Source organism: Euprymna scolopes, unplaced genomic scaffold, assembly GCF_053919585.1.
Source record: "Euprymna scolopes isolate OS-2025 unplaced genomic scaffold, ASM5391958v1 sca188, whole genome shotgun sequence".
NCBI classification, from domain to species: Eukaryota; Metazoa; Mollusca; class Cephalopoda; order Sepiida; family Sepiolidae; genus Euprymna; species Euprymna scolopes.
The window spans coordinates 23067-42670 of NW_027633200.1; the positions used below are offsets into that span (position 1 = coordinate 23067).

The 19604-nt window shown below is 29.8% G+C and overlaps 1 protein-coding gene across 1 annotated transcript in view; it reads left to right on the top strand.

Moving 5' to 3' along the window:
- Nucleotides 1–19604, top strand: part of LOC145273806 (M-phase inducer phosphatase 2-like) — a 59311-nt gene that overhangs the window by 10906 nt on the left and 28801 nt on the right. Inside the window, exons 2-7 of the mRNA XM_080127138.1 lie at nucleotides 5976–6143; nucleotides 7973–8113; nucleotides 9835–9951; nucleotides 14217–14333; nucleotides 15464–15607; nucleotides 16025–16135. Coding sequence (XP_079983264.1) covers nucleotides 6000–6143; nucleotides 7973–8113; nucleotides 9835–9951; nucleotides 14217–14333; nucleotides 15464–15607; nucleotides 16025–16135 — 774 coding nt within the window. The 5' untranslated portion in view covers nucleotides 5976–5999. The remainder of the gene's footprint in view (nucleotides 1–5975; nucleotides 6144–7972; nucleotides 8114–9834; nucleotides 9952–14216; nucleotides 14334–15463; nucleotides 15608–16024; nucleotides 16136–19604) is intronic.

The following is a 19604-nucleotide window of genomic DNA, read 5'->3' on the forward strand; positions in this document are numbered from 1 at the left end:
CAAAGATTCGAAAGTTTTCAACAAAAACAAATATATAATGAGTAAATGTTTTCAAAGGCAAGATAAGTTACTTTTCTACCTAACTGGATAATTTTTAGTGTTTTTGTTGGGTTTGTGTTACTGTACACGGATTCGAAAAAGTTGTCAAAAAACAATGTATAACAAATATTATCAAAGGCAAGAGAAGTTACTCTTCTACCAAACTGGATAATTTTTTTAGTGTTTTTATTTAATGTAAAATGTTTATTTGGCTCGAAAAACATTGCGTTTACCGGTATGTTTGAAAATTACAAATGGCGGCAGACTCTGTGTTAAAAACGTTAAGTTTGGGGAAAATGAGTTAAAACTAAAAAGCTGTACACTTACTGTTAAATAACCACCAAACATATGTCAGCCTTTGTCACGATAACATATTGAGTGATTTCCTAACAGTATTTTGTATAACTTTTAGTTTTAACTCATTTTCCCGAACTTAACATGTTTAACACGGTCTGCCGCCATTTGTATTTTTCAAATATACTGATAAACACTGCATGTTTTCGAACCGATTAAACATTTTACATTAAATAAAAACACTAAAATCTTATCCAGTTAGGAAGAAAATTAACTTATCTTGCCTTTGATAACATTTATTTATATATTTTTCGACCACTTTTTCGTATCTGTTTAGTAATACAAACCCTTTTTCACATTTAGTCGGCTCGAAAAAGTGTTTATTGATATATTTGAAAAATACAAATGGTGGCGGACACAGTTTACGTTAAGTTTTGGAAAACTAAAAAACTATACAAAATACTGTTAGAAACCCACTGAATATGTTGGCCTGTCACGGTAACATATTTGATGGGTTTCTGACATGTTTTGTATAGTTTTTAACTTATTTACCCAAACTTAACATATTCAACAGTCCGCAACCATTTGTCTTTTTCAAATACATCGATAAACTGTTTTTTGAGCTGATTAAACATTTTACATTTAAATAAAAACACTAAAAAAATCATCCAATTAGGTAGAAACTTAACTTACCTTACCTTTTGCTTTCATTTATGTTTTTGGACAACTTTTTCGAATCTGTATTATAACCCCCCCCCCCTCACCCAAATACTAATTAAAAAATCACATTTTTTTTTTTTAATACCAAAAACAAAAAAAAAAAACCTCAATTTAGCGTTTCAACATTTTAGCAACGTTCGGCTTAATCCACTGATTGTTGGTTGAGTCCAAGCCATGATTGACGGAAAATCCTGAGGATCCATCCGGATCCAATTCTGCAAGATTACCATTTTTTTTTGTTTTTTCTTTCTCCACTTTTTGAAGTGGATTGTTGTACTAAGAATATAAGAAACATGCATTTTCTCTTTTTATTAGAATTTTCCATTACATCAAATTGAACCACAGCAATATGTGGCAGAGTACAGCTAGTGTGTGTGTGTGTGTGTGTGTGTGTGTGTGTGTATATATACTTTTTTTTTTATTCCCATTGAGAGTAAAAATATATTACCTCTGGTTGTATACAGGGTGACCCAAAAACAAAAGCTAAATGGAGGCCATCTAGAACATGTGTTGTAGAACGGAATGAAAAAGGGCCAAAGACCCTAGTGTTTTCATGTGATGTTTTGAATAAACTAGTTATGACCAAAGTTTCATTTCATTCGGACAAAACACTAAGAAACGGGTCTTAGAGTTGGAGCCGTTTTTTTTTTGGTCACCCTGTATATTTGTATCTTTTAATGAAAATTCATTTTATGTCTGAAATTATATATAAAACTTCTAACTTGCCTCCTTTACTTGTTAGCCTCAGATTTGGATAATTGGATTCTGATTATTTTAGGATTGAATTTATCTGAAAATGTTGTTTCCATTTATCTTTTGTAATAAAATAACATGTCGATGCTGTGTCACGTAAGTGCTGAAATTTTTCACTTCACGTGTATAATTTAAATGAATGATTCTATAAAATTGAGTATCAGTGGCTTTTAAAACATCTTTTAATACATGAGGATTTGTTTGTAATTTTAAAACCAAAAATTACTATCTTGGTCTAAATGTTAATTTCAATGAGTCGCACAAGAATCTTTAAGATAGCATACTTGTACATGAAAAAACTGAAGTACATTGTGGTGAATTTTGTAATTTATTTTTTTAATTAGGATGTTTTTAAAATTTTCTATTGAAATTTATATTTAATACAACAAATCTCATCTATAGAAGGCACTCTGAGTTTGTTTCATATGAACTCTAAACCAGCTGGGCTCCACTTTTTAAAAAAAATATTTTTTATACATAAATGTACTTGATGTCTGGGAGTGGTTTTGATATCTAAATATCTTGGCTAAGTATCAATGATTGCAAAAAATCTGATTTAAAGACGGAATAATCAAATTTTGACTAAAGTTCACTCTTGTACAACTTAACATCACAAGTGTATTTGAAAAGTTTTATCACCACAAGCCGAAGGGTGCGGCATATAAAATCAACAGATAATACAGAGGTGTTAGAAATAAGTGTTTCTATTTAGAGCACAATTGAACTATACTTGATTTTTGCATTTGAAACTTTAATTCAAGCCACTTATATGTAAAAAAAATTTTTTATGAAATCAAAAGTAGGTTCTTTACATTGCAATGTAGACAACAATGTATTGTTGATGAAGTCGCTATGGAGGAAAGTATGTGAAGCTTTTTTTGTAGTACATTACTGTGAGTCCCTGACTAGAGCAGATGATTGATTTGATTGAAAAATAGATTATTTCAATCGATTTTGATGACAAAAGTGCAGAAAGTGTCAGACATTTGTTGATCCTCCTCCAATGTCGGACAATGTGTAAATACTAAAAAAAAAAAAACTCTAAAAATGAGTTTTTTTCCCTAATGAAAAATTTGAAAGATTTTCCTACTCAGTTGATTTTATTTGTCAGCCTTAATGTCTCCTTAAACTTTTACGTTTGGGTTTAAATGCCAAAGACCTTAACTTTAATTCTGGGTAAATAATCAATCGGGCTTGTTAAAAAATTCTTTTATCCTTCCTACAAAAGAAACCTCCATCTCAAACTAATATTCAATCATGTTTCTGAATTTTTTGTAGTTAATTTGTATTATTCCAAATACTATTGTCATCTTAGCTGGATTAGCTCGAAGAACATTTCTGCAAAGTAACCTCAGACTTTCTTTGGCTGCGTTTTGCTGAACTTTGGAATTTGTATGAAATTTGAAACTGAAAACTTTATTTAGCCATGATAGTAGGGTAGAAGTTTTGTAATTCTCGTGTATCATCTGTATTGAAGAATTAAACCTTCAATTTCTCACTGATGCAGCACTTTATTTGTTGTGCCACCGGTCTATGAGGTGCCTTCAATAAGTTTCCACTCTTTTTCGTAAGTGCACTTTTATTGATAGTACGCATGAAACTAGTCCCCTTTGAAGTAATTTCCTCCAGTGACAATACACTTGTATGATTCCAACAACTACTGGAAGATTCCATGGAAGTCCTCTTGTGAGCATCTCAATGACCCTTGTTCCAGCCTCTGTCATCTTAATTATCTCATAAGTCTCGAAGTTTAGGGAATAACCAAAAGTCACAGGAACCAAGGTCTGGACTAACGGAAGGATGAACTGTCTTTGTTTATCTTAGTCAAGTAGTCTGTGACAAGGACGGAGTTGTGGACTGAATCTCTTCCTGTGCCCGAATCTCTTCCTGAACTCCCTTAAAACCTCAACATGGTATTCCTTGTTGACTGTCTGTCCAGTGGGAACCTAGTGCATGTAGATCATAGTTGTGCTGTCAAAAAAGGGATCATAAGTTTCTGGGTGGATTTGTTCATCTGGCCTTGGGTTTGGGAAAACTAACATGCTTCCACTGGGACTGTCTCCTGGTCTCTGGATCATAGCAATAGATCCAGTTTTCATCGCAGGTCACCAGAGCATCAAGAACTGCGGGATCTGAATTGATGAGCTTGACCTTCTCCCTGCTGTCATGACAATGTCTTTCTGATCTTTAAAACACCTTGGAGCAAACTTTGCACGAATCTTCCGCATCTTCAATTCCTTGCAAATTTCCCACACTGACATCAAACTGTGCACTTATTGTCTCTATCTATAGACACACGACAGACCTTATCCATGAAATTCTTTATTCTGGTGGTCTGACTTCCTTACTCCTCTCATACCTCATCATCCCTCAGACTCCCTGCCTTCCTTGAATCTCTTATGCCACTAAAAAAACTGATGCTCAGTTCATGCAAGATGGTCCAAAAGCAGTCTGAAGCATTCCATACATTTCTGTGGCATTTTTCCAAGTAAATATATAAGTATATGTAAAGTTCAAAGATATTTTAGTTTAACAAATGTGCTTTAAGGTCAGAGGTTATAAGAATTGAAACATACGAAATATAAAAGCAATTTTTATGGTTAAATTTTGATAATAAATTTACGATAGCAAATAAATTGCTAAAATATTTTTCTATCACTTTTTTTAAATTGAATGTGAATCTTGATATAAATAAGAACGTTTCAGTGTTAAATTGGGAGGAAAATATTTTAAAAAACTAAATTTTATTTTACTTTTTTAATTTTACTTTTTTAATTATTTTACTTTTTTAATTATTTTACTTTTTTAATTATTTTACTTTTTTAATTATTTTACTTTAATTATTTTACTTTTTTAATTTTACTTTTTTAATTTTACTTTTTTAATTTTACTTTTTTAATTTTACTTTTAATTTTACTTTTTTAATTTTACTTTTAATTTTACTTTTTTAATTTTACTTTTAATTTTACTTTTTTAATTTTACTTTTTTAATTTTACTTTTAATTTTACTTTTAATTTTACTTTTTTAATTTTACTTTTAATTTTACTTTAATTTTACTTTTTTAATTTTACTTTTTTAATTTTACTTTTTTAATTTTACTTTTTTAATTTTACTTTAATTTTACTTTAATTTTACTTTAATTTTACTTTAATTTTACTTTAATTTTACTTTTTTAATTTTACTTTTAATTTTACTTTTAATTTTACTTTTTTAATTTTACTTTTAATTTTACTTTTTTAATTTTACTTTAATTTTACTTTAATTTTACTTTTTTAATTTTACTTTAATTTTACTTTTTTAATTTTACTTTTTTAATTTTACTTTTTTAATTTTACTTTTTTAATTTTACTTTAATTTTACTTTAATTTTACTTTAATTTTACTTTAATTTTACTTTAATTTTACTTTAATTTTACTTTAATTTTACTTTAATTTTACTTTAATTTTACTTTAATTTTACTTTAATTTTACTTTAATTTTACTTTAATTTTACTTTAATTTTACTTTAATTTTACTTTAATTTTACTTTAATTTTACTTTAATTTTACTTTAATTTTACTTTAATTTTACTTTAATGAATTTTACTTTAATGAATTTTACTTTAATGAATTTTACTTTAATGAATTTTACTTTAATGAATTTTACTTTAATGAATTTTACTTTAATGAATTTTACTTTAATGAATTTTACTTTAATGAATTTTACTTTAATGAATTTTACTTTAATGAATTTTACTTTAATGAATTTTACTTTAATGAATTTTACTTTAATGAATTTTACTTTAATGAATTTTACTTTAATGAATTTTACTTTAATGAATTTTACTTTAATGAATTTTACTTTAATGAATTTTACTTTAATGAATTTTACTTTAATGAATTTTACTTTAATGAATTTTACTTTAATGAATTTTACTTTAATGAATTTTACTTTAATGAATTTTACTTTAATGAATTTTACTTTAATGAATTTTACTTTAATGAATTTTACTTTAATGAATTTTACTTTAATGAATTTTACTTTAATGAATTTTACTTTAATGAATTTTACTTTAATGAATTTTACTTTAATGAATTTTACTTTAATGAATTTTACTTTAATGAATTTTACTTTAATGAATTTTACTTTAATGAATTTTACTTTAATGAATTTTACTTTTAATGAATTAGCTTTCAGAGTCTTGTAAATTTGACATGGACAATTTTGCATCACCTCTCTGTATTAATGAAAAGGATTTTTCTAACGATTCTGAAGAAAGAAGTGATCTCGTGTATTTGCAATCCGAGCTGGAAGATGCTAATTCTCAGGACAGCGGACTGGGATTGGAAAAGGATAAAGTAAGTTTCTTTTAAAATTTACAAAATAAAAGTGGTTATTTAATATAAGCAAAAGTTTTTAAAAAAAATTTTTATATTATAAAAATCTATCCATTTTCAATGGCAAAATAGCTTTCAGTCAGGGTTGCTAACAAGGCTGCGAAGTTGGAGCAAATACATTGGTCTGAAAATTGCATGAAAGTGACCCATATTGAAAAATGCTTAAAACATGACTATGTTGGCAGGCATTTTTTTTCCTCATAAAAAGAAAGCTATAAATATATCATAAATTACTAACAAAATTATTATAGCATCTTTTATAAAATCTTGAAGTCTCGAATGGAGTTTGTGCTACCAACTTCATAGCTCTAGTTTCAAATAATTGTTAACTTTTGTGAATTTAAGTGCCCCTCCCTTTTTTTTTTTTTTTTTTTTCCCTCTCTCTCTCCAAGTTATGTACATGGGGATATTTTATATTCATTTAAGTTTTTCTTTTCTACAGTGGTATGCTTTCAATGTTTAATAGCATATGTACAATAGAATTCTGTAAAAGTTTAAAAGAAAAATTTGTACAATAAATATCTTGGAGAAATAAACTCTGTAAAGCCTGTGATTATCGATCATGTCTAGTTGTAATCATGAAGGCTTGGGAAGTGGGACTTGTGCAAGTGTTTGCCATTACAATCCAATAATGTAATTTTTTTTTTTTCTCTAGCAAGCTTCAAGCCACATCAACTGATTTCAGGAGCTTTCTTAATGAGAAGCTTCTCAAAGCTAAAAATAAAATACTCATGATGGATAAAGGTTCTATTAAAGGATTGAATCTCTACATACCATCCATTCAAAATTCATATTTATCTGAATGAAATTTGGACACATTAAGCAAGATCTTTTTTTTTTTTTTTTTAACTAAATTGGTAGCCTCAAATTATAACATTCTCTCTCTCTCTCTCTCTGAAAATCCATAATCAGTTCGGCTGTAACACTACTATTATCTAAGGAAGTCACTCAGTCTTGTATTGTGACTCTGGTTTGATCTCTAGAGCCACAAGTGTCGCAATTTCTGATTAGTTGATTTGATAATTTTATGATCACATCATGAATTTAAAGGTTTGAAAAACTATGATGTTGCTGCTGCTGGACTTATCATTCCACCCCTACCGTTGTTAGAAAGTGTTGTCTATGATTCAGAAGAAAAGCTGAATGAAAATGACTGGATATAGAATTGAAGAGACATTTGTCTTAAATATAATTTATTTCAATTGACTCAAAGCTTCATCATATAGAGCTGTGTCTGGTGCAGTCCACAAGGCTTAACTCAGCCAAAGTAGAGAGAAGACCTGTTCTTTCAAAAACGCCGGTTTTATTTATTTTACTTTATCACTCAGCAACTCGCATGCCAGGTGTCTAACCTCTCAAAAGTCTGCTTGGCAGGGTGTGTGTGTGTGTGTGTGTGGGGGGGGGGTGATTTAAATGTCTAAGTGTGTCTTTTAATTGGTTTGAAGACAATATTTTTGATAATTTTAATTACTCATTTGATTACTAATTATGGCATATCATTATAAAGATCATTGTTGGTTTTTAAAATGGTATCTATATTTAGAAACCAATTGTACACACAAAATATGGTACCCAAAGAAATGACTTCTTTTTTTTTTTTTTTTTTTTTTTTCCTTTAACAAATGCAGAAGTTTTGTTTTTTACTGACTTCAAAATAATTTTTCAAGGGTTGGAGAAGGAAAAAGTGGTGTAAAGAATAGTTTGAGCTCTTAATATTTTTGCATTTGTTAAAAAAAAAAAGTGATGGTGTTTGTTTTCTCATTTCATCTAGTGCCACTTTTCTCCTACAGCAGGACTCCTTTCAATTTCTGCAACCAGTGGGCATGCCCCCACGCAAAGTCAAAATGTTTGATGAGGATACTTGTGAGCCTATAAAATACTCGCCAGGCAAATCTCAACGATTCTTTTCTCCATCTCTGATAAACAAAGAGGTATGAAGGACACAGTATGTTGCTTCCAATTTATGTCAAAACAACCCAGAGCACTTAATTTTTTTCCCTAAATTTTATAACCTCCTGGATTTTTTCCCTCCTTGATTCTCCTAATCATTTTGTTTTATGTTTTGTAAAATTTGCTTTTTATCTAACATGAATTTTAAATGTTACAAGTACATCTTCTGCATAGATCATGCATCACAAGTTTCTTAATATTCAGAAAATAAATAAAAATGTTAGAATATAAAGTAATCTATATATATATATATATAAAAGGCAAAATGTGTGTGACCATTTCGTGTATGTCTTCAAAAGGCTTTTCTCGCACACGGTTCCGAGGTCGTTACAATAGCTTACAACTGTTTATATGGGTCCTAAATAATAATATGTACGATTTGGGAAAGCGCGTCGCATCTAGATTTATTTACATCGACTTTTACAAAATTATTGCTATTTTGGCTTCTCGCGTGTTGATTCGGCTTTTTAGTATAAATATGTGAAACTAAACTCAAACGATGTCTTGGCATTGCGCAGGGAAAAACGTCCAGAAGCAATCAGCTTTGATCAATCTTGTATATCAGTCTGGACAATTGGGAGCTGCTTTCCCCTACCCAACATCTGTTGGGGGAAGAAACAGTCAAATTTGGGTTTGCGTGACTTCTATTTGACCTTCTTAATTAGGTCAAATGGAAGCAGCAGAGTTAACTTTTATTGCGCACGCCTGTTTTTATAGTTAAATAAATTCAAACATGCTTAACGTTGTCTGTCGCCGTGGCTCAATGGTTAACGTAGCACTTTTTTTTTTTTTTTTTTTTTCACACATTAATTTCCAACTCAAGGGTACGGGTTCGATCCTCATACACCAAAACATTTTTTTTTTTTTAATTATTATTTCACACCCCAAGCTGAGCTGTGTTTTCTTTTTCCAAGTAGTAAATCACTTCCAGGCCAAAAATAAAAGAAATAGAGGCATCACACATTTCATATTCTATGTATACGATTCACTCCTAAATTTAAAGAATCGTGAATTTTGGAACCGATTAAGTGTAAGGATGTGTAATATGGTCTACATTTTTTTAAATTAGTTGATCCATATTCATTAGACACCAATTAAACAATGAACAGGAGAAATCAGACTTTGACACAATTTTTTAATATTTGATCACTTTGTGAAATGTAGTGATTTTGTGTCTAGAAAATTTATGAAATTTAAAACTTCAGAAAAAAATTGAAGGAATTGTTTAATTGGTATCTGACAATGTAAGTGAAATATTTTGAATGGGAGATTGTCATAATCAAACTCTTTAAAGTACTTTAACTGAAATTTTGGGAATTCATTTCTAATAAATTTCGCAAAAATCTGTCTTCAGGAAGAGCTTCCACTTAGCATAAAACTAAATACTGTCCACATTACAAGTTCTTAAATCTAAAAGAATGAACTCAAACGTCTGCTACAATCAAAGTAAATTATTTCCACAAACTTTGCAAATGTAGATTTAACTTTGTACATTTGCAATTTTATATGAATTTGATTATTCCGAAATTTTTTATACTAATTCAATTTTTTTCTTTAACAAATATTTCTTACATAAAAATAATACAACTTTCAAATCCTTTTCAATCTGATTTGTTGATTAAAAAAGCATCAATATAATAATTCTAACGTTTTTAATCTTTAATAAGATGAATACATTTTTTTTTTTTTTTTCTGATTATAGGAAATTGAATTCTTACAAAGTGATCACAGTCCTAAGAAAACTGCCCGAAGGACTTTTTCTGGTGGATCAAATGACGATGGCTTCTCAGATCATTTAGAATCTATGGACATTGTAGAAGTAAGAAAAATGTTTTATGTACATCATTGTCTTCAGATTTGTATAAAAATACAGATCCATGAACTGAAAAGTTAATAGCTATTATATTGCCTATTATATTTTATCTTATTTATATTTGGATGTTGAAGTTATTGAATCATTTTTGTTTTACTTTAATGATACCATTAGAGTAGATAGGAGCAGGTGCTCGTGTAACTATAAAAATTTAGTAGATGGAATAATTATTTAAACTATCACATTTTTATATTGATTATATTCTGATAAAATAAAACCAGAAACAGTAAAGAAAAAAAAAAAAAAAAAAATAGATGAAAAATTTCTGGTAGAAATCTTGATAAAAAATGGGAAAAAATGGAAAACTGAAAACTTTTCATGACATTAATATCAATCGGACCACATAAAACGTTGAACTAATCAAAAGTAGTCGGGTTAGAAGCAGAGCGAGCATTATCACTTGTTAACCCTGAAGAAATCTTGTATGCAATGAGAAGTCGAGTTATTGATCACAAAAGAAAACTAAAGTTCCCCACATACTCAAATTCCTGTAAATCAAAATAGTATATACTATTAGAACCAGTAGAAATGTACATCACTGATCCCTAAGATGCTTCTGATGCAAAAACTTTGGAAATCACAAAGACAGCTGCAGAACTAAACCACAGACCTAAAAACAACTCTAAAGAACTAAACCACATCGAAAAAAATGTTATGAAATTGATTCAGTGAACTCTCCCAGTTTTCCAAAACGTGTGAACAATGGAAAAAAATTCTAGAAGCAAAATATAAAAAATATTTGAATATTTTGAAAACATTAGGTGTCAGGAAAATGATAAATCATTTTTGTCTTGTTGGTGTTGTAAGTCCAATATTTCGCTAAAAATAGCTTCATCAGGGTAGTTAGTCAGTTCGTAGTTTTTCTTTTTTGTTTTTTTTTTATAGAGGAAGAAAAATTTCTTCTCCAGGACTTTCTTCCTCTATAACAACAAAATGAAGAAAAAAAACTGAACTGACTAACTACCCTGATGAAGCTATTTTTAGCGAAATATTGGACTTACAACACCAAAAGAACATAAAAATGATTTTATCATTTTCCTGACACCTAAAGTTTTCAAAATATTCAAATTTCTATCAAAACAAGTGTCTACAAAAGCATTAGAAAAATCAAACACCCCCATCAGATAAGTATCATAACCAAATTGAAAAACTGATACATCTGAAACCAAATGAATGGCCAAACTTTAAAAAAAAATTTAAAAGTATTACACCATCAAGAATGAAACCAAAAACAGAAACCAAAAAGAATCTAAAGTACTAATCTCTTCCCAAACTTCTCTTAAAAGCCAATGTTTAAAAAAACAAAGCTCTATAAAACTAATATTAAACCAACAAAATCCTTAACCGCACTAAACAGTTTGAATTTATTTTTAGTGTTTCGCATTTTTGTTTAGATGGTTCTTTCTTTGAAGAAATGGAAATAGCCCAAATGAACAAGCAGAAGCAACAAAACCAGAGAAAGTTATCAATCCTTAAATCAAGGAAATAAGCAAAATAAAAAAGGGAAAATCGTGATCAAAAACCAAGACCTTAGATAAACCAAGAACAGAAGATAAAATAGAAAAACCCAAAATCGATGAATTTTCTTAATATTCCACAAATAATACTCCTCTTACACCATCAATCCCAACCCAAAAGAAAACCGAAATGAGGAAATGGTTATAGATAACCAAGCAATTCAAACAATTACAGAAAAATCAAATCCAAACTGCAATAAATACAACTAAAAGTCGATCTAGACGAATTAACATTACTTTCAAACCAACTCTCAATGTAATTTGTCTACAAGAAAATTTAAAAGAACACATTGAACATTAAAAATTAGATTTCATAGAAGAAATCCGTACTAATAAACATGATCCCAAAAATCTTTCAGTTGAACTGCCGGGGCCTAAAACTTAAAATGAATAACCTACTACTCATAAGAAATCATGTCTCCAAGAAATATATTTTAAAAGCTGAAGCTGAAACAAACATAAAAAAACTACAAACTATACAATCACATTCATAATACCCAAGTTTTTCTGGAAGAGTATCTATGCTCATTAAAAATTATATCCTCATAAGAAAAAAAGATTGGAAAACTAAAGCCATTGCTACAGTACCTACACTACAGATAGACATCTGTTCTATCTACATCTCGCCCCCTGGATCCAATAAATGAAATGGAATTCAACGAAATAGTGAAGGTTTGGGTAACTGATTTATTATTAGGTGACGTTGATAGACACAACAATATATGGCAATCTGTATACTCGGATAAGAAAGGGAAAAATCTTGAAAAAATTATTAACTACTTATACGAACTAAATAATAAATCTAACATACATTCACAGCACTTCGAGCACCTACTCTGTATTGAATCTATCATTGTGTGACCCTACTATCATTATGGACTACTACTGGCAAATAAATCTGAATACTTTTCTAAAACATTACTAGTCATCACACATACCAAAAAAGTAGCAGAACAAATAGTTTATAATGGCTTAATAATGAATACAAAAACAACTCTATGTAAAGTTCTTTATAAAAATTAAACTCAATGATCCCCATCTTTAAGCCAGAGAGACTGCACAAATCCACAAAACTTTAAATCATGACCAGTTGTCTTTGCAAAAATTTTGAAAGAATGCTAAGTAAAAGACTAAACTGGTACCTGGAAACCTACGACATAATTACCAACATGCAAAGTGGTTTTAGAAATGAGAAACAATGGACAACACAATCCGCTTAGAAACTTTTATTACAGAACCTTTCATTAAAAAAGAACATACAATATCTTTTTTTTTCTTTTAATTATATAGAGAAAGCTTATGAGACAACTTGGTGATCTATACAATCTCTAGTTAAAGGGAAGACTGCTCCTGATATCAGATTTTCTATCTGATAAGTTTTAAAGAATCAGATCAACTCTCTCAGACACAAAAATACAGAATTGAATTCCACCTCAATTACAGATGTGCATAAACAGTACCACTGAAAATCTCTTTAAATTTTCAACCAAAATTGTCCATTTCTGTAATCATAGAAAGATGTACAATGACCTTACTCTCAGAAAGGAAAAAAAATTGAAATAGCTGACCAACATAAATTTCTGGGAATTAATTTTGATAAAAAAATTCACCATCTCTCACGTAAAATGTCTAAAACAAATGTTTAAAAACCTTACAACTAATGAAGGGTTATAATAAACACTGAGATCAGGCAGAACATCACTTCTAAAAATTATATTGAGTGCTGATAAGATCCAAACTGGACTATGGAAACTTTGATTTGACCAGAAAATCTTAAAACTTTGGATCCATCCATCATACAGGATTAAGACTTGCCTTGGGTACTTTTAAAACTTCTATAGAAAGCTAGATGTCAAAAGCTATGCCCCCACCCACACACCCTCTAAAATTGAGGCATGAAAAACTATGCTTACAATATTATCTGAAACTTAAACTATATCCCAAAAATTCTGCCTATCAATGCACTTTTAATCCCAACTACACCTAAAAATGAAAACACAATGAAATCTTATTACATAGAAAAAATGATAAACCCACTTACAGACAGCTCAATAGACTAGATCAGACCAGCATTCATGAGGACAATTTCTTCCAACCTAAATTTTCAATCGTTCTATTTTATCTTGCCATATGTTTCTATATCCATGAGATTAGAACTATTTAACTCTGGAAAAATTTAACAAATACTTGCTTTGGAATCATCTTTTTTTTTTTTTTTTTTTTTTTTTTTTTTTTTTTTTATAAATTTTAAATATTTTATTTGATAAAAAGATTAAATAGTAGTAATAATTTTACTACTATTGCAATGAAGTAGACTATCACTTTGTTTTACTGTATACACACCTTATTTCATAGGCTCTTTATTTTAATCACACAAAATTTATTTTTAAAATAATGTACATATATTATTTTAACTTGATACAATGCAGATAAAATGCTGTTAAATATCTTAGTTCTCCCTAAATGTTAGTTTCTAACACCATTATTTTTGAATTTCTCTAACATGTTAATATTTTAGTGCTATCATATTTTTTGTAATTTGAGTTAATTTGTTCTAAAATTATATTACTGTATTTGTTAAGTTAATTTTTTTTATAGTTCTTATCTTTGAAATTTGCCTTAAAATAACCTTTTAGATTGAAAACATTTTTTGTCATTTTCCCTCCTGTAAGTCTCATAAATTTTTCTATACAGCATTCCACTGACATGTCAGAGGGTATAAAGAGCTTAATGGAGGGTCCTCTTAGCTGTGCACATGTGGAAAAGACAAGTGTAAGCTGTGATAAAGATTCTTTAAATGACACTCCAACTGTAAGTAATGGTTTGAGTTTTGGCGATGAAATTTCACTTTAAATGTTTTTGTTTGTTAGAGATAAGATTTTGATATATTAATTATTTATTAAACTTTTCTTATGGCAGTGGTCAAACTATTTTTTGTTTTTGCTATCCGTTTGGTTTAAAGATTAGACATGTAACTTATCAGGCATGGTGATGGTATCAATATCTTGACAAATTCATAAATAACGAAGTGCAACAAGCCATGCAAAAAAGACCAGATGTCCACATTTGTATACAGTCTGTTTGTCCAAAGCAATTTTAAAACTGAATATGGTAAGCAACATTAGTTTCCACAGAGCAGAAACAGGATCTTGGAGACAGAATGTTTGCTTTCATGAATTAGTCCCCAACGGCTTAACATATATAAATTTGAGTTCAGCAACGTGCAAAACTGCTAAATAGACATACAGAAAATTTTGGGCAAATATGGTAAAATAGTCCTAAAAAATGTGTTTTTATTAGCTCTAAAAGAACACCCACCTGGGGCACATTAAAGAGTTATCGACCAACAAAATTATATAGAAATCGCTTAGTTTCAACTTTTCAGAAAGTTTTATAAAAATCAAAGGCATGAATTTTTTTTAATAAGCACAAGTGTCAATTTTAACCATTTTAATCTGAAAGGCACCCTTAGGGGAGCAACCGGAGTTTTCCCGGAAAATCCGTTCTGTTACTTTTTTACTCATATCATGTTTAATGTTTGGAAATTTTCAAAACTTTGCACAAAGCGTAGTTATTGAGAAAAGTGGACGGATGAATGGACAAGGGTGAATTTACAGGTCCACCTTTTTGTCGGGACCAATAATTCTAACCAGCTCTTAGCCTGAAAGTAATTTTTGGTACTGAATGATTTAGGTTATTTTAATAAATCTGAATCTCTAAACCGGGAGCATTCGGATTGACAAGGAACACTAAGTTGGGTATAACTATAATTTAGTTGAGAAAAATAAAGTTTGTCATTTCAAAATTTCTGAACTGTATCCATATTTTTCTTGGTTTTAAAGTTTTTTTGTTTTTTTTCCCTCCAGTTTTTAATTTTTAGGCTAAATTATTTATTTATTTATTTTTTTTTTTTTTCAATTTAAAATTTTTTTATTTTCCAGACAATGTTGAAACGTATGAACCGTTCTCAATCATTTGACATCCGTCGGCGATCTTCATACAAAAGAGATCGAATAAATGATGAAAATACACCTGTAATTTCTAAACGTAGAAAACCCATTTTCAATGCTACGTCAAAATTCGATGTAAGTTTATCTTTGTCTTTATGAATTTTTTCAGACATTTTTTAGATAAAATTTATATTTCATTTTTTTTTTTTTTTTTTTTGTAATTGATGTCTTGTGGAAACTTTAGAGGTTTATCAACCATCTTAATGCTTGTAAGTTATCACTGATTAAAGATGGAAATTGACAAAAAGGCTAATTATTTTTGCAAATTTTTACAATATATTATAACTAATATCTGCTAAATCTTACAATAATAAAAAAATGAAGTTATAGACTAAATCTGATTAATTTTACAAATTAATATCAAAATACAGGAAAGTTAAAAGCAGTTTTTTTTAAGTCTCATTAGATTCTGGTTAAGGTAAAGATTTTGGAGCTTTATTTTATCTTAAATACATCAAAACAACTGTTCGTGTTTTATTTCCTCCCTTCCAGGTTGCTCCCATTGTAAGATACAAAAGGAGTCATTCTGAGACTGAAGCTCAAATCAAATCTGCTGTACATAAAATAATCCAAAACCCTCAATTAATTGGAGACGGTTCTAAAGTAAGTTAAATCTTATTTTTTGTTTTAAGTTCTCCAATTTAAAAATTTGAAAGGTATTCAATATTTAAGAAATATTAATTTTGAATGTTTCCTTTTTAGATTAAAAAAACAAACTCCTATTTTGTAAAAATGTGGCCATTCAATCTATGTATTTAGTGATGAAAATTCAAACTCCTGTTACAGATAGGTACATGGATGTATTTAAAAAAAAATTAAATTAAATATTTTGTTATTAAAGTAGCAGCCTCTTACACACCACCTCACAATTTTTTTCCCCCCTTCATTTTTATAGATTAAAAAATTCATAAAAATAAACTTGCAAATTCAACTTGATCAGGGTGCCATTTGCACCCTGAGTTCCACATGCCCACAAGTTCCTTTAGAGTTTTATTGAGTACATACTAAAATGAGCAACCTCTCCCAAGCGGCAGTTTATACAAAATTATCAGAACATTTCACACAGGGTTTGAACATGTTAGCCTTTTGACTAGAATCAAAGTGTAGGAGATGCTCTATGCTGAAGCCATTTTTACTTATTGTCCCAGTTCCTCTTTTTAGGAGTTAAGTTTTAACATGCGAAAAATCCATCTTGTGTCTAACTTGTCTTTTGCGGAAATACAGACTTGATCATGCATACACAAGCAAACTTTCCTATAAACATTGATCTGAAGAGCATTAGTCTTAAGCTGACTGTCAAATGTGGAATTATGCTATTTATACTGAAACTAAAATGATTTATTTATACAATTAGCAGTGACTATTCATTGACCTGGATGTTTATCAGATGGTCCAAAACAAATTATGGCATTTGTGCTTTTTAGATTTGATATTTTTTTTTTCTCCCCATTTTTGAAAAATTCTGAGACAATTCAGTTTCACGTAACATTGTTAAAAGCAAAAAAATAAAAAATTAACAATGACACTAAATTATCTGAACATTTATTGAATTAAAATAAAATTTTTTAGCTTTTCTAAAATGATTGTAATTTTGAAATAAATTACAACAGCCAGTTTTTGTATTAATATAAAAATGTACAACTGTTTTTAGAAAAAACTTTCTAAACCAACTTTTTAATGAACAGTCTCTAAGAGAATTCTGATATGAATGAAAGTGGCCATAGAAAATGTATGACTTAAAATTTGAAAAGAAACTTGAAAATCAAACTTTGATCATTTTAAAATATTCATTGAAAGTTATTAACTTTAAGAATTTCTTGAATTGGAATTAAAATATAATAACAAAAAAAAAAATTGTCCTTCAAACCTAAAATGCACAAGTGCCGAAATTATTTTCACAGACACTGCCTTGTTATTCCAGATGTTTAGACTAGCCCCTGACTCTAACATCACTGAAAGGTAGTATACCAATTATCAATGCTTTGACCAGCATGGGTGATAATTACCACTCTGTTCAAATTCTCTTAGTTTTAAAACTTTGAACAAATCTTTCAAAACATTTTATTTTCTGTCTTAATGGAACATACCATAAGTTATGTTAATAAATGATCAAAATCTTTTTCAACATATTGATTTTACTTATCACAGAATAATGTACAAAATTATTACAGTAACTACACTGAAAACTTTAAATTGCTTATCTGAATGATTAGCATATTATTTTACAAAAGGGCAGTTATTTTAATTCAATGATTGCTTTATGTATATTTTAATGACAATATGACAAATCTTCCTTTCTGACTTTATGGGAAGTAATTTGATGTAATCAACATTTTAACATCGGCACCATATCCTAAATTCATTTTTTCTTTATATCCTAAATTCATTTTTTCTTTAATTATATTTAAGATAAATTTGCATAAAATTGCCAAAATATTAATGTTTGTCCAATGTATATGAAAAATACAACAGATTTTGTTTTATGTTTACAATTAATAGCCGAGTGCAACCAGATTGGGCTGTCTGAATATGGCTCCCCAACTAAAACATTAACAGGTTTTTTTTTTTTTTTTTTTTAAACTCTTTCCACAACTAAATCATGTTCTGCAAAGCCCAAAACAAAAACAAGTCTTCTTCCCCTTTTTTTCTTCACTCCTACTTCCCTATTGGCTTCTTGACTTAAAACACACCCAAGAACATTATAAACCTTTTCCCTTTGCAGAGCTGAATCATGTTCTGCGGGGCTGGGAATAAAAACAATCTACTACAAGTCTTTACTCCTACTCTACATCGCCCTGTCGGTGGGGCATCAGAATACACCGTCTGCCCCCCTGCAGAGAGTAAAAGTCCCTCAACGGGGCCACCTGTTTGCCGTGGGTGGCGACCCGTGACACCTTGGAACAGAATCCTGGTGGTTGAGGGTTGCAGAGGATAGATATGAGTTCCTCTCCTTCCCAACACGCCACTTTGGTCCTTACCTTGGCTAGACGGGCGATCGGAGAGGCTCGCTCCGATCAATCGGCTGGTCACGTCAAGCCCTAAATCAGACAAACACAACAAGAAAATACGCCCACACTCCCCACATTATACAAACTGATTTAGCAAGCGGTGGCTGTAGGGTCAAACAACGTGCTGGATAATGGAGAAAACATGGCTGTAAATCTGAATTTTTTCCTGAAAATGAGGTCTTCAGAAAAATTGAAGAACCACAGATGCTTAGATCCACCAGCAGGGAGTGTATACTTTTCCTGTATCCCTGTTGGGTTGGGGGCGAAAGGGTATCCCCCCCCCAACACTTCCCAAATAGGACTCCGAGGTGGGTGGGGAGCAGGAAAAATGAAAAAAAAAAGAAATCCATCTATGAATACAAACAAGCCTCAAAAAAAAAAATACGAGATCTATTATCAGATTCTTCAAACTCAGACTCTGAAAATGAACCAATATCAAGAAATGAGAATTTCCCAACATTTCTAGTATTGGAATCAACCAGTGAACAACCCATAACCAAAACTTCTCCATTTAAAATCGAAAAAATACTCTCACAAAGTATTAAACCTATATCGGTTAAAAAACTAAATAACGGCACAATATTAACACAAATAAAGAATAAAAAGCAAGCTGAGGAACTGCTAAAATGGAAAACTTTTGACAACAAAACCATTAAAGTTTATCCTCACAAGACACTAAATTCAAGTAAAGGTGTCATCAAGACCTCTGAACTTGCATTATGTACCATAGATGAAATAAAAGACAACCTTAGATCCCAAAACGTCACAGATGTACAAAGAATCCAAATAAGGAAAAATTCCGAAACTATACTCACCAACACATACATTCTGACATTCAACACACCAATAATCCCACAAAAAATCAAAATTGGTTACCTAACAGTCAACACTGAGCCATACATCCCAAACCCCCTAAGATGCCATAACTGCCAAAAATATGGACACCATCGCGACCGATGTTCACGGTCACCAACATGCATAAGATGTGGCAAAAAAGACTTCCACAAGGATTGCAAAAAAAAAACCTAAATGTGCAAACTGCCAGGAAAACCACTACGCAAACT